A 19,267-nucleotide genomic window follows, 5' to 3' on the forward strand; every position below is an offset into this window, starting at 1 on the left:
TCATAATCGAAATCTAATGGATACTTTTGGTTTTTCTTTTTTTTATCCTGAAAAGCAACACCTTTAGTATCCATTAGATTTCGATTATGACAGGAGTCTAAATAGGAGAACATTACCATGAAAAACCTAAATTGCTATACATGGTAAGATGTTTATAAATTGTGCCTTCTGCTAGTGGTTCAGGATAAAGAGTTGTAAAGATCTCATTCAGATGGGAATTAACAAGAGACTTACCAAAGAAAAGTTGCTTATGCGGAAAAATACTAATGATGGCTATCTGGGAATACCAACCATTCATTCAGAGTATCTCTTTCCTTTATTTACCTCCTCTCTTAGTTTATAGAAATCTTCAATAATCTGTTCTGCCTCTCAGCCTTAGATTAAAACTGCTTTGGAAAAATTATAAAAAAAGATTTAAAAATCTAATAAGTGAAGTAATGTGAGGGGAAAATTATAATTACTAAGGGATGATAGCAAAGTAGATACTGAGAACAGAGGAAGATTTCAGAGTAAGAGATTCACAGGAGACTTCGGATTTCCAGAAATGCTCAGAAATATTAGGAAGGCAGGCCAAGCAACTTCCCAAATTGACTGTGGGGCACACACACACAAAAAGTTTCAATTAAGAGAATCAGAACAAAGTGAGAAAACTGGGGGAAATCTTTTTATACATTCGCATCTATATCTATTGATACAGGTGAACTCAAATGTAAAAATATACACCAGACACACATGGCTCTCAGGACAAAGCATAATCAGCCTCCACTGCCCCTCCCTGTGCTCACATGGCACCTCTGACACCTAAAGGTTTTGCCTGCTTCTACATTAGATTATAACCTTACCTAGTGCACAGATAACCTTTCATTCTTATTTGAATTTCCTTTAATCTAGCAGAGAAACTGGCCAAATTGTATTGACTGAATTAATATTTATTGAATGAGGTAACTGAAATATTTATTGACTAAATTCCTTAAAGCTTTCCAATTTGAATACTGATTAAAGAAAAAAAAATACAAAAAAATAGTTTCATTATCTTGAAAAGAATGCAGTGTTTAAAAATAAACATCTCTCACCCAAGAATCAAAACAATGCTGATGTCTTGAATATAATGTAGGAAGAATCATCATTATTTTGACCAAATTAAAGGAATATATAAGTACACAAAACAATCATGAGACACAGAGGATACAATATAAGTAGATGTTATTTTATAATCTAGTTTAAGTCAGTTCATTGTTGTTATTTTTGTTGTTGTTGTTTTATTAGATTGGTACAAAAGTTACTGTGGTTTTTGACATTAAAAGTAATAACCCAAACCGCAATTACTTTCACACCAACCTAATAACAACGTGTAAAGGGATTTGGAACAATCAACATTTTAAGTCAAAATATTATCTACCTGGTAAAAAGAGATAAAACTTTAAAACTCAGTATTACATTTAAGCAAATTTGTGTAGCATTACTATAGCTAAAAGGAAAATAATATGCATTTATATTCTATTAGTTTTAGTATAATTGGATGGATACAGAAACTTTCCTTTCAGCAAGATCATACATACATTTTATAGACATACTGTGCATGACTTTACAGGTCCCTACTCAAAACTAAAGGTTTTAGTTTTGAGATCAAGGTAGATATTTTGAGATCAAGGTAGATATTTTGAGATCAAGTGTCAACAAAGAGAATGTAAATGCAGATCCTCCATCTTTTTCCACGTATTTCCTCAATCTCTTTCCAACCTCTATCTAACAATGAAGATGCATCAGTATTAAGGAATTCTATGGATGAGCTAATTAAAATATAAATATATGAAATTACTGGAGCCTACATTTGAGATCAGATGGGATTCTTAAATACTAGAATACATTTATTTAGTCATCAATGTCAAAACTCTAGAATTATGGTCTAGCTACAATTTTGGACAAAACATATTTCATAGGATGGTGCCCCCAACTTATGGACAAAAATAGAAAAAGATCAAAAATTTCTTACGTACAATTCTAGAGAAAACCTTGTCTGATTGTTTAAAACAAATAAGTGACTGATATGTTCCATCTTCACGCAAGAAGCAATAGATTCAAATTACAATCCCCTAAAAGTAGGTATGAATGTCTGTGTGTGTATAGTAAGAAAGAGGGAGAGAGGAAAGAGAGAAAAAAACTGTCTGAAGCTAAGAATATTCAAAAGCAGCCTAAGAAAATAATCATATTTTCCTAAGACTATCGGAGGAAACCTAACATGCTTACTGTAGCATTCTCAGATGACTTATTAAAAGTTACTTTGTGTGTTGCTGAAGATCAAAATGGCCATTCCAATTCAAATGTTTTTCTACTCCAGATAAATGCATTTGTGTGTGCTGAACAAATTAGTTTTTCTTACCGAATGAACCAATACATGAAAACACTGGAAGCAAATCTTTGTGACAGAGTACTTTGAAGAAAAAAAAATTAGAAGCTTTTTTAAAAAAGTCACTAAAAGAAAAAGGAAATAATTTTTAAATTAGGCATTTGACATAAAGTAACTTTTGAGAGAGAAGTATGAATTTCCAGGCTACTATGTTTTTCCATTGCTTTGTAAAACTTATCTTCTTTACACATAAGCTGCAAAGAGTATCTACAAAGAAACAGACATGCAGATAAAAATAAAATAAATTGATTTATCAAGCATTATGATGGTTTTTTCTTTGTATTTATGTAAATGTTTGGCTATATCAAGAGGAAAACATACAGTAGCATCCTTCCTAAGACAGCAGATGCACAGTCCTTAAAAATAAGGAATTGTAAAATAACATATGTTTAGATGCATGATACACGGACTAGTAATATATGGATCCAGTAGTGTATCTAGCAACCATCCTCACTCTAAACAGAAGGTAACCACAAAACAAAGAGAGGGAGAGATTAAGGTAAAAATCACAAGAGATCATGCTTTATAAATTTTGAAAATTTTAATTAATCAGGCAATGAAATTTTGTCATTACATATAGCAAAAATTGTTTTTTAATAAGATTGCAAATGCACTGCATTTTCTCTAGATGCAACAAAGCCAACTATAAATAATTATGTATATCTCTTGCCTTCAATCTCTTTATTCTTTTCTTTCATTATAACACATATCTGAATTATTTTAACACAGATATCTTGTTGCAATGACATTTCGTCATCTGTGCATCCTTTATTTAATTCAAGCATGTAGTTTCTAGGAGATTCCTGAAACAATTAATAGAATATGTGGTTTCTGCCACATATGCATTAAATATAAATCAGAAGGTTTTGTTGGTAGCAATTTTCAAGCTCAAAGATTACTTAGAGATCATCATACTAAGTCCTTTCTTTGCATAGAAAATTTGGTGGTAGAAACAGACACAAGTCACACAATTAAAATTGGCACTGCTAGAATTAGAATCCAGAGGCAGACTTAGAATCTATCCATAGGGAGGGGAACATCACACACCAGGGCCTGTTGGGGGGTGGGAGTGCTAGGGGAGAGATAGCAGAGAGTAGGGGAACTGGGGAGGTATAACATTAGGGGAAATATCTAATGTAGGTGACTGGGGGCTGGTCAGCTATATTAGATATTTCTAACGTATGCATTAGAATGCATACGTTAGAAATGTATGGGATGGATGCAGCAAACCAGCATGGCATGTGTATACCTATGTAACAATCCTGCATGATCTGCACATGGGAGCGGCAGCTCATGCCTATAATCCCAGCGCTTTGGGAGGCCGAGGTGGGCAGATCAGGAGGTAAGGTGATCCAGACCAGCCTGACTACCACAGTGAAACCCCGTCTCTATCAAAAATACAAAAAATTAGCTGGGCCTAGTGGCATGTGCCTGTAGTCCCAGCTACTCAGGGGGGTGAGGCAACAGAATTGTTGAATCCAAGATGGAGGTTGCAGTGAGCCAAGATCATGCCACTGCACTCCAGCCTAGGCAACAGGATAAGACTCCATCATGAAAAAAAAATGTTTTGCATTTTATTATTATTTTAGAGACAGTCTTATTATGTCACCTAGGTTGAATGCAGTGTCAAAAACTGTATGTGTAGAGTTATGTCTTCACTGACAACACTAGAGCTGAAAAATATAATCGAAGTTCAAACGATTCACTAATTTGAATTATGTACAAATAAAACAATTGAATCTAAAATAATTTTTTGAGACAGAATGGAATGGAGTGATGTAATCATGGCTCACGGCAGCCCCAACCTCCCCAGGCTCAGGTGATCCTTCCAGCTCCGCCACCCTAGGAGCTGGCACTAGGTGTGCATCACCATGTCTGGCTAATTTTTGTAGTTTTTTTTTTTTTTGTATAGATAGGGTGTTTCCCAAGCTTGTCTTGAACTCCTGGACTGAAGCGATCGGCCCACCTTGGCCTCCCAAAGTGCTGGGATTACAGTTATGAGCCACTACACCTAGCCTAAATCAGCTGAAATGAATTGAAAAAGAAATAAATGAAAAACATAATCATATTTCAAATAATTCACCAATGTATGCATTTATTGATCTAGGCATTTTTTGGAGGATGCAATTATGTCATGAACAAGAGTTTATAATCTCTTATAAAAGAGACAGAAAAAAAGAAACAGGGAAAATGCCTCTGTATATCACTTAAGAGTAGAACTGAAATTGCTAAGTTCAGAAATTTTAAAAAAGGTACAGATTTAGAACTTAGAAAACTTACACATAGCTAGAGATTTCAGGGGATAGCATGGGAGAAATGATATTCAAGTAATGTCTTGAAGATTGTTAAGAGTGGGCTCACAATGATTATTTTAAGGATATTCATGACACTGGAAATGCAATGACAAAAAGCACTGAGTTCAAATGTGCATAAGTGAATGAACTGTTCACCTTGACTGGAACATGAAATGTGCTCTCACAAAGGGTAGAGAATGCTATTTCCCAGTTTATGATAGCAAACTTTTAATCACAGGTAATGAGTAGCCATAGAGCATTTCCAAATAGAGAGAACAATGCACGCATTTCTGCCTCTGCTGTGGAGTGTGGTTATCCAAGCCAAACCAATTGCATCTCTTTCTAGTCAATCTCTGGGTGACAGACAAAGAGGCAAGCTTTTTCAGGTGGACTGGAAATGAGAATCACTAAGTGAAGCAAACACAGAAAGAACTGCGTTGATAGTTGAGGAGATGCTAATGCTTACTGCAACATTAACTACACTTTCCTGCTTACAACAGTTAGACAAGAATTTTCCATCAGTTGCAACTGAAAGTATTCCTACTCATAAAAAAAAAAAAAAAATGTTCATCTGACAGCAATGTTGCCAAGGGAAAGAGATCAAAGGTTGGAAAAAGAGTAGAAATTTCTTGCAGGAGGTAAAAGGGTCTTACCTTTGAAAAAAAGTATGAATGGAAAAGCAGGAATGAATTCAGAGGATTCTGTACCCTTAAAGAGTACTATCAACATGTCAAACACTAGGCTAAATGCTTTATAGGCATCATGTAATTTAATCCTCAGAGAAATCCATGATAATAAGATTTCTTTTTATCATGGCAAATACGAAAGTGAATAGAGAAACTATGGATAAATAACAGAGCTGGAATTCAAACATGTCTTTAATTCAGAATACAATATACTAATTTGAAATGCATGATAGGAAAAAGGAAAGATAGAATGACTTTGCTCTTGGTAGAGAGGAGAGATATTTTTTGGTAGAACAGGAAATTCAAGAGGAGAAAATGTAATTAAAAGGAATTACTATATGTTTAATTTTAATCACATTAGATTTTAGAATTCATACAGAAGCTAAGTTGACATTTGGTAGTAGCTGAATATCTCAGATACAAATTTGGGGAAGATATGCTTAGCAATGACAGTTTAAGTTATTATATTGCCAAGCAAGAGGGTGTAGAGTAAGTTAACAATAGGATCAAAATCTGATTTACAGATAGGAAGAATAAATACCAGCCAAAACAAGACTGAAAAGTTGTTGGGAGAAGCAGCAATGGAGGAAGGGTTCACTGTGCCTACATAAACACAAACTGGTAATATGTATAAAAGAAACCTGGAACAATAAACTGCAGAAGGCTGCAGGAGGCCTCTGAGGAGGAAAGCCTCTCCGTGCCTCATGTTCCAGTGCAGGGTGACCTCGGTTCTGTTACCATAAACATTGTGCTCAAGGACTAAAACCCCTTCACAGCACTATGACGTAGCTAGACTTGTAGGCTCCTTGTAAGACCCTGGTTCCACCAGCTGCACATAGATAATAGGCTAAAGATAACCACATGTTCTTGTTTTGTGAAACTCCCAAACTGCCACTGTTATCAATTTTTAGAATGACATACCAGTTGTGGCTTACTGATTTAGTTCTGGCTCACTGATTCACTCCACCATCACAACACCCTCTCCCCACCATCACTCCACCCCTACCCTGTAGATCAAAGTGACCATAACCAATAAATACAGTGAGAGGTCAGAGCACAGGGCCTTCACTGCCTCCAATAATAAGTGATGGCCCCCTGGTCCCACTTTCACTCTTAATCTTTTTAAACCTTTGTCACCACCAAACTCAGGGTACCCAGGGGTGATGTGGGGATTAGTTCCCTACAAAAAGAAAAAACAAAACAAGCATGTACAACATCATAAAAGACAAGGAAGAAAACTGCATTAATAGAAATGAGTGTTCACTCAATAAATATGCCTTCTGTATGGAGCCAACATAGACATAGACAGATACAGACAGACAGGTGGATAGATAGATAAGTAGACAGAGATACATCACTGCATTCATACATATCTAATTATTCACATCATCTGCATCTATATCTATATGTATCTGTGACTGAATGACTGATTGTACCTCAGAGCTTCAAGTGAGCACTTACAGTGAAAACTCTTCGTACTCGAATTACTTACATCTTTTAACTGAGCTATAAAGCACTATATTCATCATTTTACATTGTACACTAAGCAGTTATGTTGTGTTTATGAAAATATGGCTTCAAATACTGGGTAAACTATTGATATTGATGGGCACAAAGAAACAGAATACTCAAGAAACATCTGATTGCTTCTGCAATTTCATCCATATATTTCAATGCAAATAATGTAAATTATAAAAATATTTCCTATTTTTCTTAAATATATTTTAGTTTCCTGTTTAGCTTTTAAGTTTCCTCCCTTAATTTCGTATAATTATCTTCTTAAAAAGGAATGCTACTCAAATTAAATAATAATCTTTTTCCAAGAAAAACATTATAAAACTTTTATTTCTTTGAATGAGAAACAGTATCAAAGAAAACAGTACACACATTAAATTTCAAGAAAAGTATTTGACTTCTTTTTGAAAATAGTTTGAATTAAGAAGAAAGAGTAATTTCCACATTTAAAATAAGTCTTAATGGTATATAATCAAGGAGAATTTATTTTAATGTTATAATGCATGGGCAGTTTAAGTCCTGAGGTGTCCTTTTGAAGAAACTTTATTTTTGCTTACTAGAATTTTTAACGCTTCAAGGAAATATCCATTGGCTAGAAGAAAGGAACTCACAAGGTAGACTGAAATGATTTCATGGAACAGCGTGAAATACAGCTACTCCCTGCCAAACCCAGACATAAAGCCAAAAGGCCTATGAAGAAAGAATGTAGGCACAGCAGTTCACAGAAGATAAATAAAAAGGCAAGTCACAAAACAAAAACAAACACTGGAAACACACTTGCTTAATATATGAAACTATAATTTTTATCAAATGCAGAAAAGTAAAGAACTAAAAGAATTGCTAAGAGTTTAGTATGGCAGATGAAAAGAGTAGGTGCAATTAAAGGAATAAACCTTTTCCCTACTATATGAGAATTTGACCTTCTGTTAAAGTTCTAGCTCTGATCCTCTGATAAACCGACAAGGGAAGAATGTCAACTATAATTTTAGGTGACATTTCTACATTAAATTGTTTCTGGATTTGAGAGGCATGTTAATAGGAAGCCATGGCTTTGAGCTTAGTGCAGTAACTCTTGTAACTGGCATGTCTCTTCAGGGACCCTGGAAATTATGCCTGGAGATTTGTAACAAGAGACATTGGCTCCTGTGGGGCAGAGGATTCCGCCAGAGTTCCCATCCCCAAATTAGGTAGACCTCCTCTCCTTGTCTATTAGTCCTCATCTAGGCAGTGGTTCTTAAACTAGGGTGATTTTGTCAGTTGGGGACATTTGTCAATGTCTGGAGAGTTTTTATCATCATGCTGTTGGGGAGAAGGACATATTACTGGAATCTAAAAATCACAGACCTAAGATGCCTCTAAACACCATAAAATAAACAGGATAGAGCCTCCTACTTCACCACAAAGAATTACAGAATTACATTCTGGGCAAGAAAACTCTGTGTTGGAAGACTGCCATATGCGTTTCAGACAATTAGCAATAGCCCTGGTCTCTACTCTCTAGATGGCAGGAGCACTCCTTTTCCTCCACTGATTCAATAAAAACATGTTTTTAGACATTTTCAAAGGTTCCCAGGCGACAGGAGTGGAAGGATATACTGGCAAGCTATTGGGTATAAATTCCGTCTTATACCCTTGCATGTGAATTTGATACCAGATATGCCTCTAGTAGTCTGTAAGTTTAAAAGTAGTGGAAAGACACTTGGTAGATTATACAATAGAGGAATTTACTGCAAAGTTATTAGCATGATATAATATAACCCAACATAATATATGCAAAACCAGAAAATGTGTGGCTGGTACTATATATTAATATATCATATATAGCAAACAATTAATAATAAAGATAAAATTGCTAACAACAATATATAAGCTAAAATTCTACATGAATTGTGCCTGGAAGTGGATTAAACCCTCTAGTAAATGTGTATCTCTTGCTGGAAGTGGATTAAACCCTCTGGTAAATGTGTATCTCTTTCTCTCAAATACTGTTTTTGATTTCTCACTTTCTGATTGGCTTTATCATGCATTAATGAAAGTACTTTTTGAAAATCAATTTTTTTACATTGGTACCTAAATTTCTGAAATTATTTAAATCTATTTTTTTCTAATCCAAGACCCAAAGACATTATACTCTTGTAAGTTAATTTGATAGCACTTTATATTTCCCTATGCACCAAGCATATTATTGCTGGTATATTTAAAATAAATTGATAATATCACAGGAATGTTCATAGGATACATTACTGTTCACATTTATGTTTATTATAATGTTTATTATTACCACCTTTGTGTTACAGGGGAGATGATCATAGTATGTATGAAATGCTCAAATTCTGTATTTGAGAAGAATGAATTTAGTTTTTGGAAGAAAGACAAATTCCTTTTTAACTAAGAAAAATTATGAAAGCACCAAATTTTTTAGTCACATACATATATTTATATATGCGTTTAAGTTCATTTTTGTTAGAAGAAACTATATTTCCATAAAGCAAAAAAGGGAGGAAAGAAAAAAGCCCCCAGGAAAAGAGGCATGTAAACTTTTTTATCAAAAATTTAATTCAGTGGGACGTAGTGGCTCACACTTTTGATTCCAGCACTTTGGAAAGCCGAGACGGGTGAGACACTTCAGGCCAGGAGTTTGATTCCATGCTGGGCAACATAACAAGACTCTGTCTCTAGAACAAAATATAAAAATTAGCCCAGCATGGTGGCTCACACCTGTAATCCCAGCTTTCCGGGAGGCTGAGGATCCCTTGGGCCAAGGAGTTGAGGCTATAGTAAGCTATGATTGTGCTACTGCATTCCAGTTTGGGCAAGAGAGACCCTATCTCCAAAAATTAACAAACAAGCAAACAAAAGCCTGTAAGATACATTTAACTTAATCACGTATCTGAAGGGTTTCAAGGGGGGCAATATCCTTACAGTATTATGGAAATGATATTATCTAGTTGAATTCATTTTTGCACAGTTGGGGTGGAGAGAAGTATCTAGCTGACAAAACCAATAAAAATGAGTCTTCCTTGGCTTAATTTGCACCCTTAATCATGCTGTTAAAACTAGCTGGTTACTCTCTCACTTCTTTGCAGAGATGCTGAAAAATAAAAATTTTAATACATACGCTTTCTCTAAACATTAAATTATGGTTGTACTTACATTAAGATAGTGGCAGAAAAGAAACCAGAAAAATAAACTATACACTTAACTTTCCTTACATGAGCCATATATTTGATAAACTGATCTTCTTTACAGGGAATGTGTAGTCAGTCGCTCTATCTGAAGATATTGTATATGTGCCATGCACTTAGTCCTCAAGAGAGGGAGAGTTTCTATTTTTTTGGACATTTCTTAGATGGTTATTTGCCCCTTAGTTATCTATCATGCTGTGCTCTCTTGAAGACACAGAGAGCAAAGAAAATGCCCAGGATGACAGGAGCTGTTCAACTTAAGTATATCCATCCTACAAACATTTTGAAAAATAAGATTTATTCTTGGGAAGTTCAATTTTCAAATATTCAAGAGTAATGGAAGTCCATGGAAAGATAAAATAAGATACATGTTGACTTGAAATAATAATCCTAGAATTTATTTTGTACAGAGTTTAAATTGGACACTATCTTGCAATACATTGTTTCTATATATATTGTTTCTTCTAAGATAAGAACTACAGGGAGGAAGATGATGATAGAATAGGATAAAACAGAAATATTAATGTAAATAAGTGATAAAACCAAGATTTGATAAGTCAAAGAAAACCCGCCAAACGAAGGCTGTCTTTGAAGTCATTATCCTTATACTGGCAGTGGATATATAGTCTTGATGCAGTCATCACCAGAAACATTTTGAAAATAACTTTGAAGTTACCATTAATGTTTCTAATAAAGTCTTTCGAATAATCTCAAAGCTAAGTCTTCAAACATTGAGTATAAATTTATTTTATGGAAGGAAACCAAAGGCTGTTAGAATCAAGTCACTTTGGTATAAGAAATAAATCCAATTAGATAACAATAACCTACACAATCATTAGAATTATTTATTAAATGATCTATATAGCCAATGTTACAGGAGAGCTCTGAGAAAGGCAATTGTAAAATAAAACCTAGTAGCTTTGAAAGCAATATATCATCTAATGCACATCTTCAAAATGAAGTTTTACTTTGAAGCTCTGAATTGTCTTCTACATGCTAATATTAGTGTCCATGGAACTATCCATAAAGATCCTTTGACATCACCAAGAGGCAGTATAGAGAGGTGCGACTTAGCCAGGACTTAAAAAGGCAAAAGCGGTTGGAAGAATTGGTATAAACAGAAGAGGAGCATAAAAGCCTAGCCAGAGAGGCAACACTGAATGACCACGCTTACGGAAAAAGAAGAGATACACTGAATTATTATAGAAAATAAGAAATAGACCTGGACATGCAAAGCTTGCTCAGGCTACTTAGCTGAAAGTCATTATTACCCTCCTAATAAATTTTGTTTACTCATTTATAAAATTTTGGGATAGTCTTTTGGCCTGGCCTAGATCCTCTGGTATTTCCTCTTTTATCAGTAATTACCTTGTCTTTGATATTAGTTTTAGATAAATCCCTAGTCATACTGATATTTCCATAATAATTTTGCTTTTAAAAAATCAAGAAATAGTTACATTACCTCAGTACACGAATTCTATCTATCTCGAAACTACAAAATATTACTCAGTAACTTGTCTAACAATAGGGAGCATATGTGTTATAGCACTTTCCAATCTATCTTTAATTTTCTTTTTCTTTGTAAGATTCATGAAAGCTTGCTTTTGCTGAACGTTCACTTTGATGAAAAGTAACCGGCATACTCTCTTCACTAGATTTCTTGAGAAAAGGAGTCAGAAATAAAACCCTGATCTCTGGCTCTCTCTCCTTTACCTAATTTGGTCTTGCTTTGGAAACTAAAACAGGTGAGGAACACGCATTTATCAACAGCCCTGATTATCTTTCTCATAATTTTTCTTTGTTTGGAAAATACAAATTATAAGGGTTGTATTAATTAGATTTGTTGTTAGGTAAAAGGCAGTTACTTAATACAATCTAACACTATTATCCGTCTTCAGCTTTTAGCATATATTTTATACTCTTTTTTTTTTATCGACAATTTTCTTTATTGTAAATGCCATACAATTATAACTTCAGGGTGACTTGCTATTTCTTGCAAAATCCAGTACCAGTTTTTATTTCATTTTTTAATTTTTATGTTTTTTTTAATTGCATTTTAGGCTTTGGGGTACATGTGAAAAACATGCAAGATTGTTTTATAGGTACACACATGGTAGTGTGATTTGCTGCCTTCCTCCCCATCACCTATATCTGGCATTTCTCCCCATGCAAGCTCTCCCCAACTCCCCACCCCTCACTGTCCCTCCCCTATTTCCCCCCGACACACCTATACTTCTTAACAGAAATATCATCTCATTAATTGTAGGTACAACAAATGTGCATATACATGGTGGAACCTTAACAGCAAAAGTGACATTCAATGCAATATATATATTCTCCAGTTAATTTTCAAGGAAATATACTTGGAAATATACTCAAGTTACTAAAAACTTTAATAGTGCTTTGAGATGAAACTAAAAAACAGCTTATATTAAAAATAAAATGTTATAGTTTATCAAATAAAATTATAGCATTTGGTTTTATAAGTATACTTATATAATACAGACATAAAAATACTTTAGGGAGACAAGGATATCCTAGTTTCTTATTAATATGTATTTGAAAAAATGTATAATAATATATATTTGAAAATCCAATGGAACTTGTATTTAATCAATATTCAAGCAATCAGGTACTTTGTTTAGAAAGTTGTTTTAGTTTTGTTCAGTAGCTCTAGGTATACTACGATAATACTATGAATAAATTAATATATATATACTATCTTTATTTTAAATTATGCTATTCTAATACTGCTTCAAATAAAATTGAGCCAAATATTCAAAAATAATTGTTTTACCGTTCCAAAAAATGGAAATGAATTAAGCAATGGATAAAATATTTAAAATATTATTAAAACTTTACATTGTATTTTGAAGTTTTATCTGGAGAAACATTTTAGGTTTAATTTAAGGATAATTTTTTTTCAAAACACTTGTACTTTCAACTTCATATTCTGGTCCATACTTTGTGTGGCAACTAGCAATTGTAGAAGTTAAAAGTCAAAAAATAAAACCTTTTGCTTTCTAAAAATAAGCAATGTGAACAAGAATTAATAAAATTATTACATTATGCTGACTATGTTACTCTTAACAGGATACAGAATGTACTAAAGTATCTCTAGGCTTCTGTCCCTCACATGTACAAAGTTTTACAAGAGGCAAATTAATTAGTAAATAATTCAAAAAGTTTTTATAAAGTTTATAATTTTATAAATTATAATGCTTTCTTTTAAACATAACATTAGCTAAGAATAAATCTCATTTGGATATTTAGAACACTAAGTGGAGGGTTTCATTATTTATACCACCTGGAAATACATACATATACTATTTTCTTTTAGGGATGGACGATCTACACTCATCAGTGTCCTACATACAATTCATTCTGTGTTCCTTTAGTTTTTTTGAGTGGTTATTGTTTAACTGGACACAAGTAAAACTAAGAAAGTAAAAAATGTCTTGAAAATACTGTTTTACTTATTATTACTACCTCTTTTTCATTCTTTCATGTCTTAAAACAGATAAAATTATACATAAACGTGTGTGCTTGTGTATAAAATAGGCAGTTCCAGAATTTGTCAATACAGTAAACATCTTAAGGAAGAAATCTGTATGTAGCTAATCCTCAGATATCCCTGAAACCTAGGTAATAAAAAAAAAAAAAAAAGGGATATGGTTTGGATCTATGTCCCTGACCAAATATCATACTGAAATGTAATCCTCAGTGTTGGAAGTGAGGCCTGGTAAAAGGTGATTGGATCTTTGTGGGGGAGTTCTCATGAATGGGTTAAGCACCACTCCCCGTTGGTACTGTCACCCAACAGGATAGTGTGAGTTCTATTAAGATCTATTCATTTAAAAATGTGCAGCAGCTCCCAGCTTGCTCTCTTGCTCCTACTCTGACCATGTGATGTGCAAGCTCCCGCTTCGCCTTCTGCCATGGTTGTAGGCTTCCAGAAGCCTGCCCAGAAGCAGATATCAGCATCATGCTTCCTGTACAGCCAGCTAAACTGTAAGCCAATTAAACCTATTTTCTTTATAAATCAGACAGTCTCAGGTACTTCTTTATAGCAATGGAACAATTGACTAGCAAACCAGGCATGCTTCTTTTTGTGTGTTATTGTGTCTTATATTTACTCAACAAGTTTACTGAATAGCTATAAAATAAAATATATTATGCTTGGAATACATAATATATAAAGCATAGCTTGTTAGCTGCAATGATGGACTTAATTGTTAAGGATGATATAAAATATGTGTATTGATGTATACATATGTATGTCTACATATATGAAATAACTTAGTTTTTTATATTCCATATTATTTCTTACATGTAGCACAGGCATCCAAGATAAACAAAAAAGAAATTATTTTTAAATTTAAAAAAAATTGGGATGAACATGGTGGCTCATACCTGTAGTCTCAACACTTTGGGACAGCAGGGTAGGAAGATGGCTTGAAGTAAGGTGTTTGAGACAAGCCTGAGCAACACAGCAAGACCCATCGCTACATGAAATTTAAAAATTAGCCATATATTGTGGTACACACTTGCAGTCCCAGATACTTGGGAAGCTAAGAGGGGAGAATCGGTTGAGCCTGATTTTACTGAGCAAGACTGCGGTAAGCTATGATCATACCACTGTACTTCAGCCTGGACAACAGAATAAAACCCTGTCTCTTAAAAATAAATTACTATAAAAGTTAGAATGTTTATCAATTTAAAAACATTATCAGATAGGCTGTATTATTATTTTTGCAAGAATAAGCCTTAGATAGGCATGCAGGCAAAATCTGCTGGCAGGGATTATATGCCTGGGAAATGAACCTTTGATGTACTCAGGGATATTCTGGAGTTGATACAAGTTATTTGTACCTGGAAAATAGTATATATAACCAGGTTCTCCAGAAGAGTTGGAAATGTATGGAAGGGACATCCTTGAAAGCCATGATAACATGATCCTCACCTGGAACTAGCAAGACTGCCTGCATCCATTTACCTTCCTGGACAGGCCAGGGCAGCTTGCATCTGAGAAGAAATACTGTTGGATTACATTTCCCACTCTGGGAAGTCAACTTGGGATGCACATAGATTTTATTTTTTTTACCTACCTTAAAATAACTAAACTTTGCCTGTGTCTATTGGTATTTTTTACTCAATTATATTCATCCCTGTCACACTAGAGACAACTATGCAACTGTTTATTGTCATTCACTATTTTAGAATTGAATTATAAAATATTATGCTGAATTTATGTTCTAGTGGACTAATTAAGAAGAAGAAGAAAAGAAAAAAATAGTAAGTGTAGGTAATCAAGAGAATTCTGGATTTAAGTATATTCTGTGGAGAATGGAGACTTTGATTTCTTAAAACTTTAATTTCAAGTTTTCTAAAGCCACTGAATCTGGAGCTTTTATTAGTATAAGAGCTTCTGCAGAAAGGAGTGAGCAGAGTGAAAACTAATTGCACTAATAGGTGCAGGAACACTGAAGCTTTGTGCATAACTCGAAGCAGCTCAGAATCCTGTGCTTACTAACAAGATTGAAGTGTTCCAAATTATATCAAATTCCTTTGTGGTCACTTGAGGGTATCTCACTTTTTTTTTTTTTTTTTTTTTTTTTAGAAAATGAGAAGCAGTTTCTCTTTCTTCTCTTTTTTTTTTCTGAAACTTGTTTTCACATGATCCTCATGCCCATAAACATACTGTCATGAGGATAGAGGCCAGTGAGAAAAAAGCAATATTAAACTGCCAAATGCAACTTGACTTCTAAAACCTACCTTATTTGGAGGAAAAAAAAAAAAAAAACAACAACTCATAATCAATTAGAAATCAGCCAAGTCATTTAGCCTTTGTTTGCAAATATCAGTTTGCATATTTATAGGACAAACAGCAAATCCGGAATCTGAGATTCTATAGATGGGGGGTAGGGAACAGTTAAGCAGGACCCAGAACCCTGTCTCTCACCCTACACTCATATCTCATGTATAAATACATTTGTAGCTAAATAGTCCCACACATATTTTCATATTTTAATTATTCACCCAAATATAAAATAGTCAATTCATTCTGCTAACAACTTTAAGTCTAATATAAAAATAGACATTTTTGGATTAAATTCTATTTTCAATTTCCTGAGTTAAAAATAGACAAAAATGACAGTTTTACTGAAGTGCATGGTTTCACCTAATTCATCTGTTTAATGAAAACTTTATACCATATACTTAACAAATAGTATATCAATTAAAATTTACAGTAGCCCTATTAGAGACTGAATAGATTGTGTTTAGTTTTCTTCTCTTTCAGCAATGTCTTTACCATTGGGCAGTCCAGTTACCAGGGTATTCTGTAATAACCCAACAATAGTAACACTGGTACATTTTTACTGACCTCTAAGTATGTGGATTTTGATATTTTTTAATGCAGAAAGCAAATATAAACTCCTTAATAGCTACAGTTTTAATCAGTACCATAACTAATTTCAGTAAAAAAGTAGTTAAAATGTATCTTATTCAATTCTCAGTAAAACAATTATATGCTATGATAAATTCAGCAAAAATTCAGCACCTTAGGCTTCCCTGAATTATCAGTATATTACTAGATAATTATGTAATTCACTGTTACAACTTCAGGTATCCAAACATAGCATTTCAATGATTAGAGCTCCATAATTTAAGCAAAGAGATGCTTGAAATAGGTAGATAATTTGGGGAAAGGACATGCAATTGCCTGAAGTAAAAACATGGACCGTGAAAACAAACATGTAACAACCTGAATTAGCAATTACTTCTAGTCTCCACTTTGCTTAATGCATATGGACAGTTTCTCACCATTAGGTTTGTTGATTCTTTGGCATTAACCAACCAGTAACACCATCATAATTATTACACACACACACACACACACACACACACACACACAACTCTATTAGTGTGCATAAGCTCATGTAAAAAGCAGATTTAGGGTAAATTATACTTTAAATTGGGTAGCATTAATGTAGAAATCGTTTTCCTAATCCAATTCCAAAAATCACCTCATTTGACTGGTGGAATAATGGAAACTCTTCTTCCCTTTTCCCCACACGGAAATGCACAAAAAGGGAATTTACTTACACTGAACGATGAGCTGCACCAAGGCCTCCCTTGGTTTCACGTTAAATCCATTGTATTGGCTGGTCTGACATCTGTACATTCCTGACATTTCCCTAGATACGTTCACAATCCTCAGTGTTCCATCGTAACTCTCCATTTGCATTGATCCATCAGGCATTGCAACTTCTTTATCCGCTCTAGACCAAAGGATGATTGGTTTAGGTTTGCCAGTTACTTGACATTGCAGTTCTATTGTGTCTCCTTCTCTGGTGACCAATGGTGATTTTTCCTGTGGAACAGTCAGATTGGGTGGAACTTGAAATGGGAAAAAGAAAATTTTTCAAGGTTAGTATAAACTGGTAGAGCATATTCAGATACAGAAAATCATAAGGAAACAATTTCTGCTGGTTGAAGAAATGTGACAATTCAGATGACCAAAAACCTTGGGAATAAATGGAACATACTCTCACTTAAAATCATGTTTAATTATTTTCACTGTATATTTTTAAATCAGGACTTCAAACATCAGCAAAATAATTAAGGCAGTGAATTGAAAAGCGAGTGGTCAACATAAGAATAATCTTCTCAGTGACCTGTCATTATTAGTCATTAACTGGGGCTTTAACATCTGCATTTCATAGAAAAGTAGCATTCAGCTGTGTTGACTTAGTAGTCACAATAAGTGCAAGTAGTCAGAAAGGGAAAAAGAGAGACCTCTGATAAAAAATCACTTTTGACTGGTTTAAAAACTTGCCAAACTGCTAAGATTTAGAGTTTGTTTCTCCCCAGTGGGAGTGAAATCGAGCAATGTGACAATCCATTCTATTCTTTTTTGGACATTTTTTTGTGAATTTGAATTTCTTATTATTTCACTTCAAAATATTTTGAAGTCATTGTAAATAGCTTGCCATAATGTTGCCAATATTTCTACAAAATACTAAATAACTCTACAAAATACAATTCAAGAATTATAATTTTTCTCAAGTAAAGCTAATTTCTGATTTACAGAGAATATTTATAAGAAAGTTTGATTTTACTGTAACTTACTTTATTGTGCTGAAATATATTTATGTTAGGATTTAGTGAAAAGTACTAAGTTGTATGAGGGAAGCACTATACAATGATATTTCTTATAAACATTATGACTAGTTCCATTGGAAGATTCTTATTTCTTATACAATTGTATATGAATTCAAATGCATTTGTGCAGTAGAACATCTATCAAAAAAGCACAACTAAATAGAATGCTGTAAATACAAATAACCAGAAACATGAATAATTCTATCCTTCTGATATATGTTATATATTCCCTTGGAAGCAGTACTGCACATGAATGAAAAGTGAAAGGTTTTATTCTTCCTTTTAGTTTTATTATGCCCCAGTGCCCAGGTACAAAACTAAACATAATTACATTTAAAATTATTTTTCAACTAATTTTGAAATGTCGTTTCCCTTATTACATATAGAACAAATAAATTCAAGTTCAAAGTGATATGAGAATTATCTTCCTAATCAGATATCTTCAATTCACTTTTTCATTTAATTCTTTCGCTTACTTACTGTTAAAAAACTGATTACATAATGCATAACTTCTTAGAATTAAAATAATAGGAAATACTAACCACCATCATTCTGAAGTAGATATATACATCCTAGAAAGTGACATTAACAAAATATATGTTTAAAGTGGCTGCAGTTTAAAAACCTAAATGGCTAATTTGTTCTTGCATAAAGAAACAAAAAATTTTGTCAAAGTATTTGTTCTTTTTGAAGTGAACGATGCAATTAAAATCTAAGTAGCATCATGTAACAATAAGATTGGAATGGAACTATGATACTTATCACCCTGCATGAGAAAGGATGAAGAATTACCTCAGCACTTAACATTTATTATCCCCCTACTATGTGACAGGCACAATTAGGGATTTCATGTTTTCGTCTAAATCCCCTTGATAATCATGAGGGCCAAATATTTAATATTAAAATATAACAACTGAGGCCGGGCGCGGTGGCTCACGCCTGTAATCCCAGCACTTTGGGAGGCCGAGGCGGGTGGATCACGAGGTCAAGAGATTGAGACCATCCTGGTCAACA

The 19,267-nt window shown here is 33.7% G+C and overlaps 1 protein-coding gene across 3 annotated transcripts in view; it reads right to left on the reverse strand.

Moving 5' to 3' along the window:
* Positions 1-19,267, reverse strand: part of MDGA2 (MAM domain containing glycosylphosphatidylinositol anchor 2) — an 863,364-nt gene that overhangs the window by 187,768 nt on the left and 656,329 nt on the right. For all 3 annotated transcript variants that reach the window (XM_032244515.1, XM_032244514.1, XM_032244516.1), the window contains one exon: positions 17,195-17,488. In XM_032244515.1, the coding sequence (XP_032100406.1) occupies positions 17,195-17,488 (294 nt within the window). The remainder of the gene's footprint in view (positions 1-17,194; positions 17,489-19,267) is intronic.

The sequence above is a fragment of the Sapajus apella genome, unplaced genomic scaffold (genome assembly GCF_009761245.1).
Source record: "Sapajus apella isolate SASKATOON/1434 unplaced genomic scaffold, GSC_monkey_1.0 scaffold55, whole genome shotgun sequence".
NCBI classification, from domain to species: Eukaryota; Metazoa; Chordata; class Mammalia; order Primates; family Cebidae; genus Sapajus; species Sapajus apella.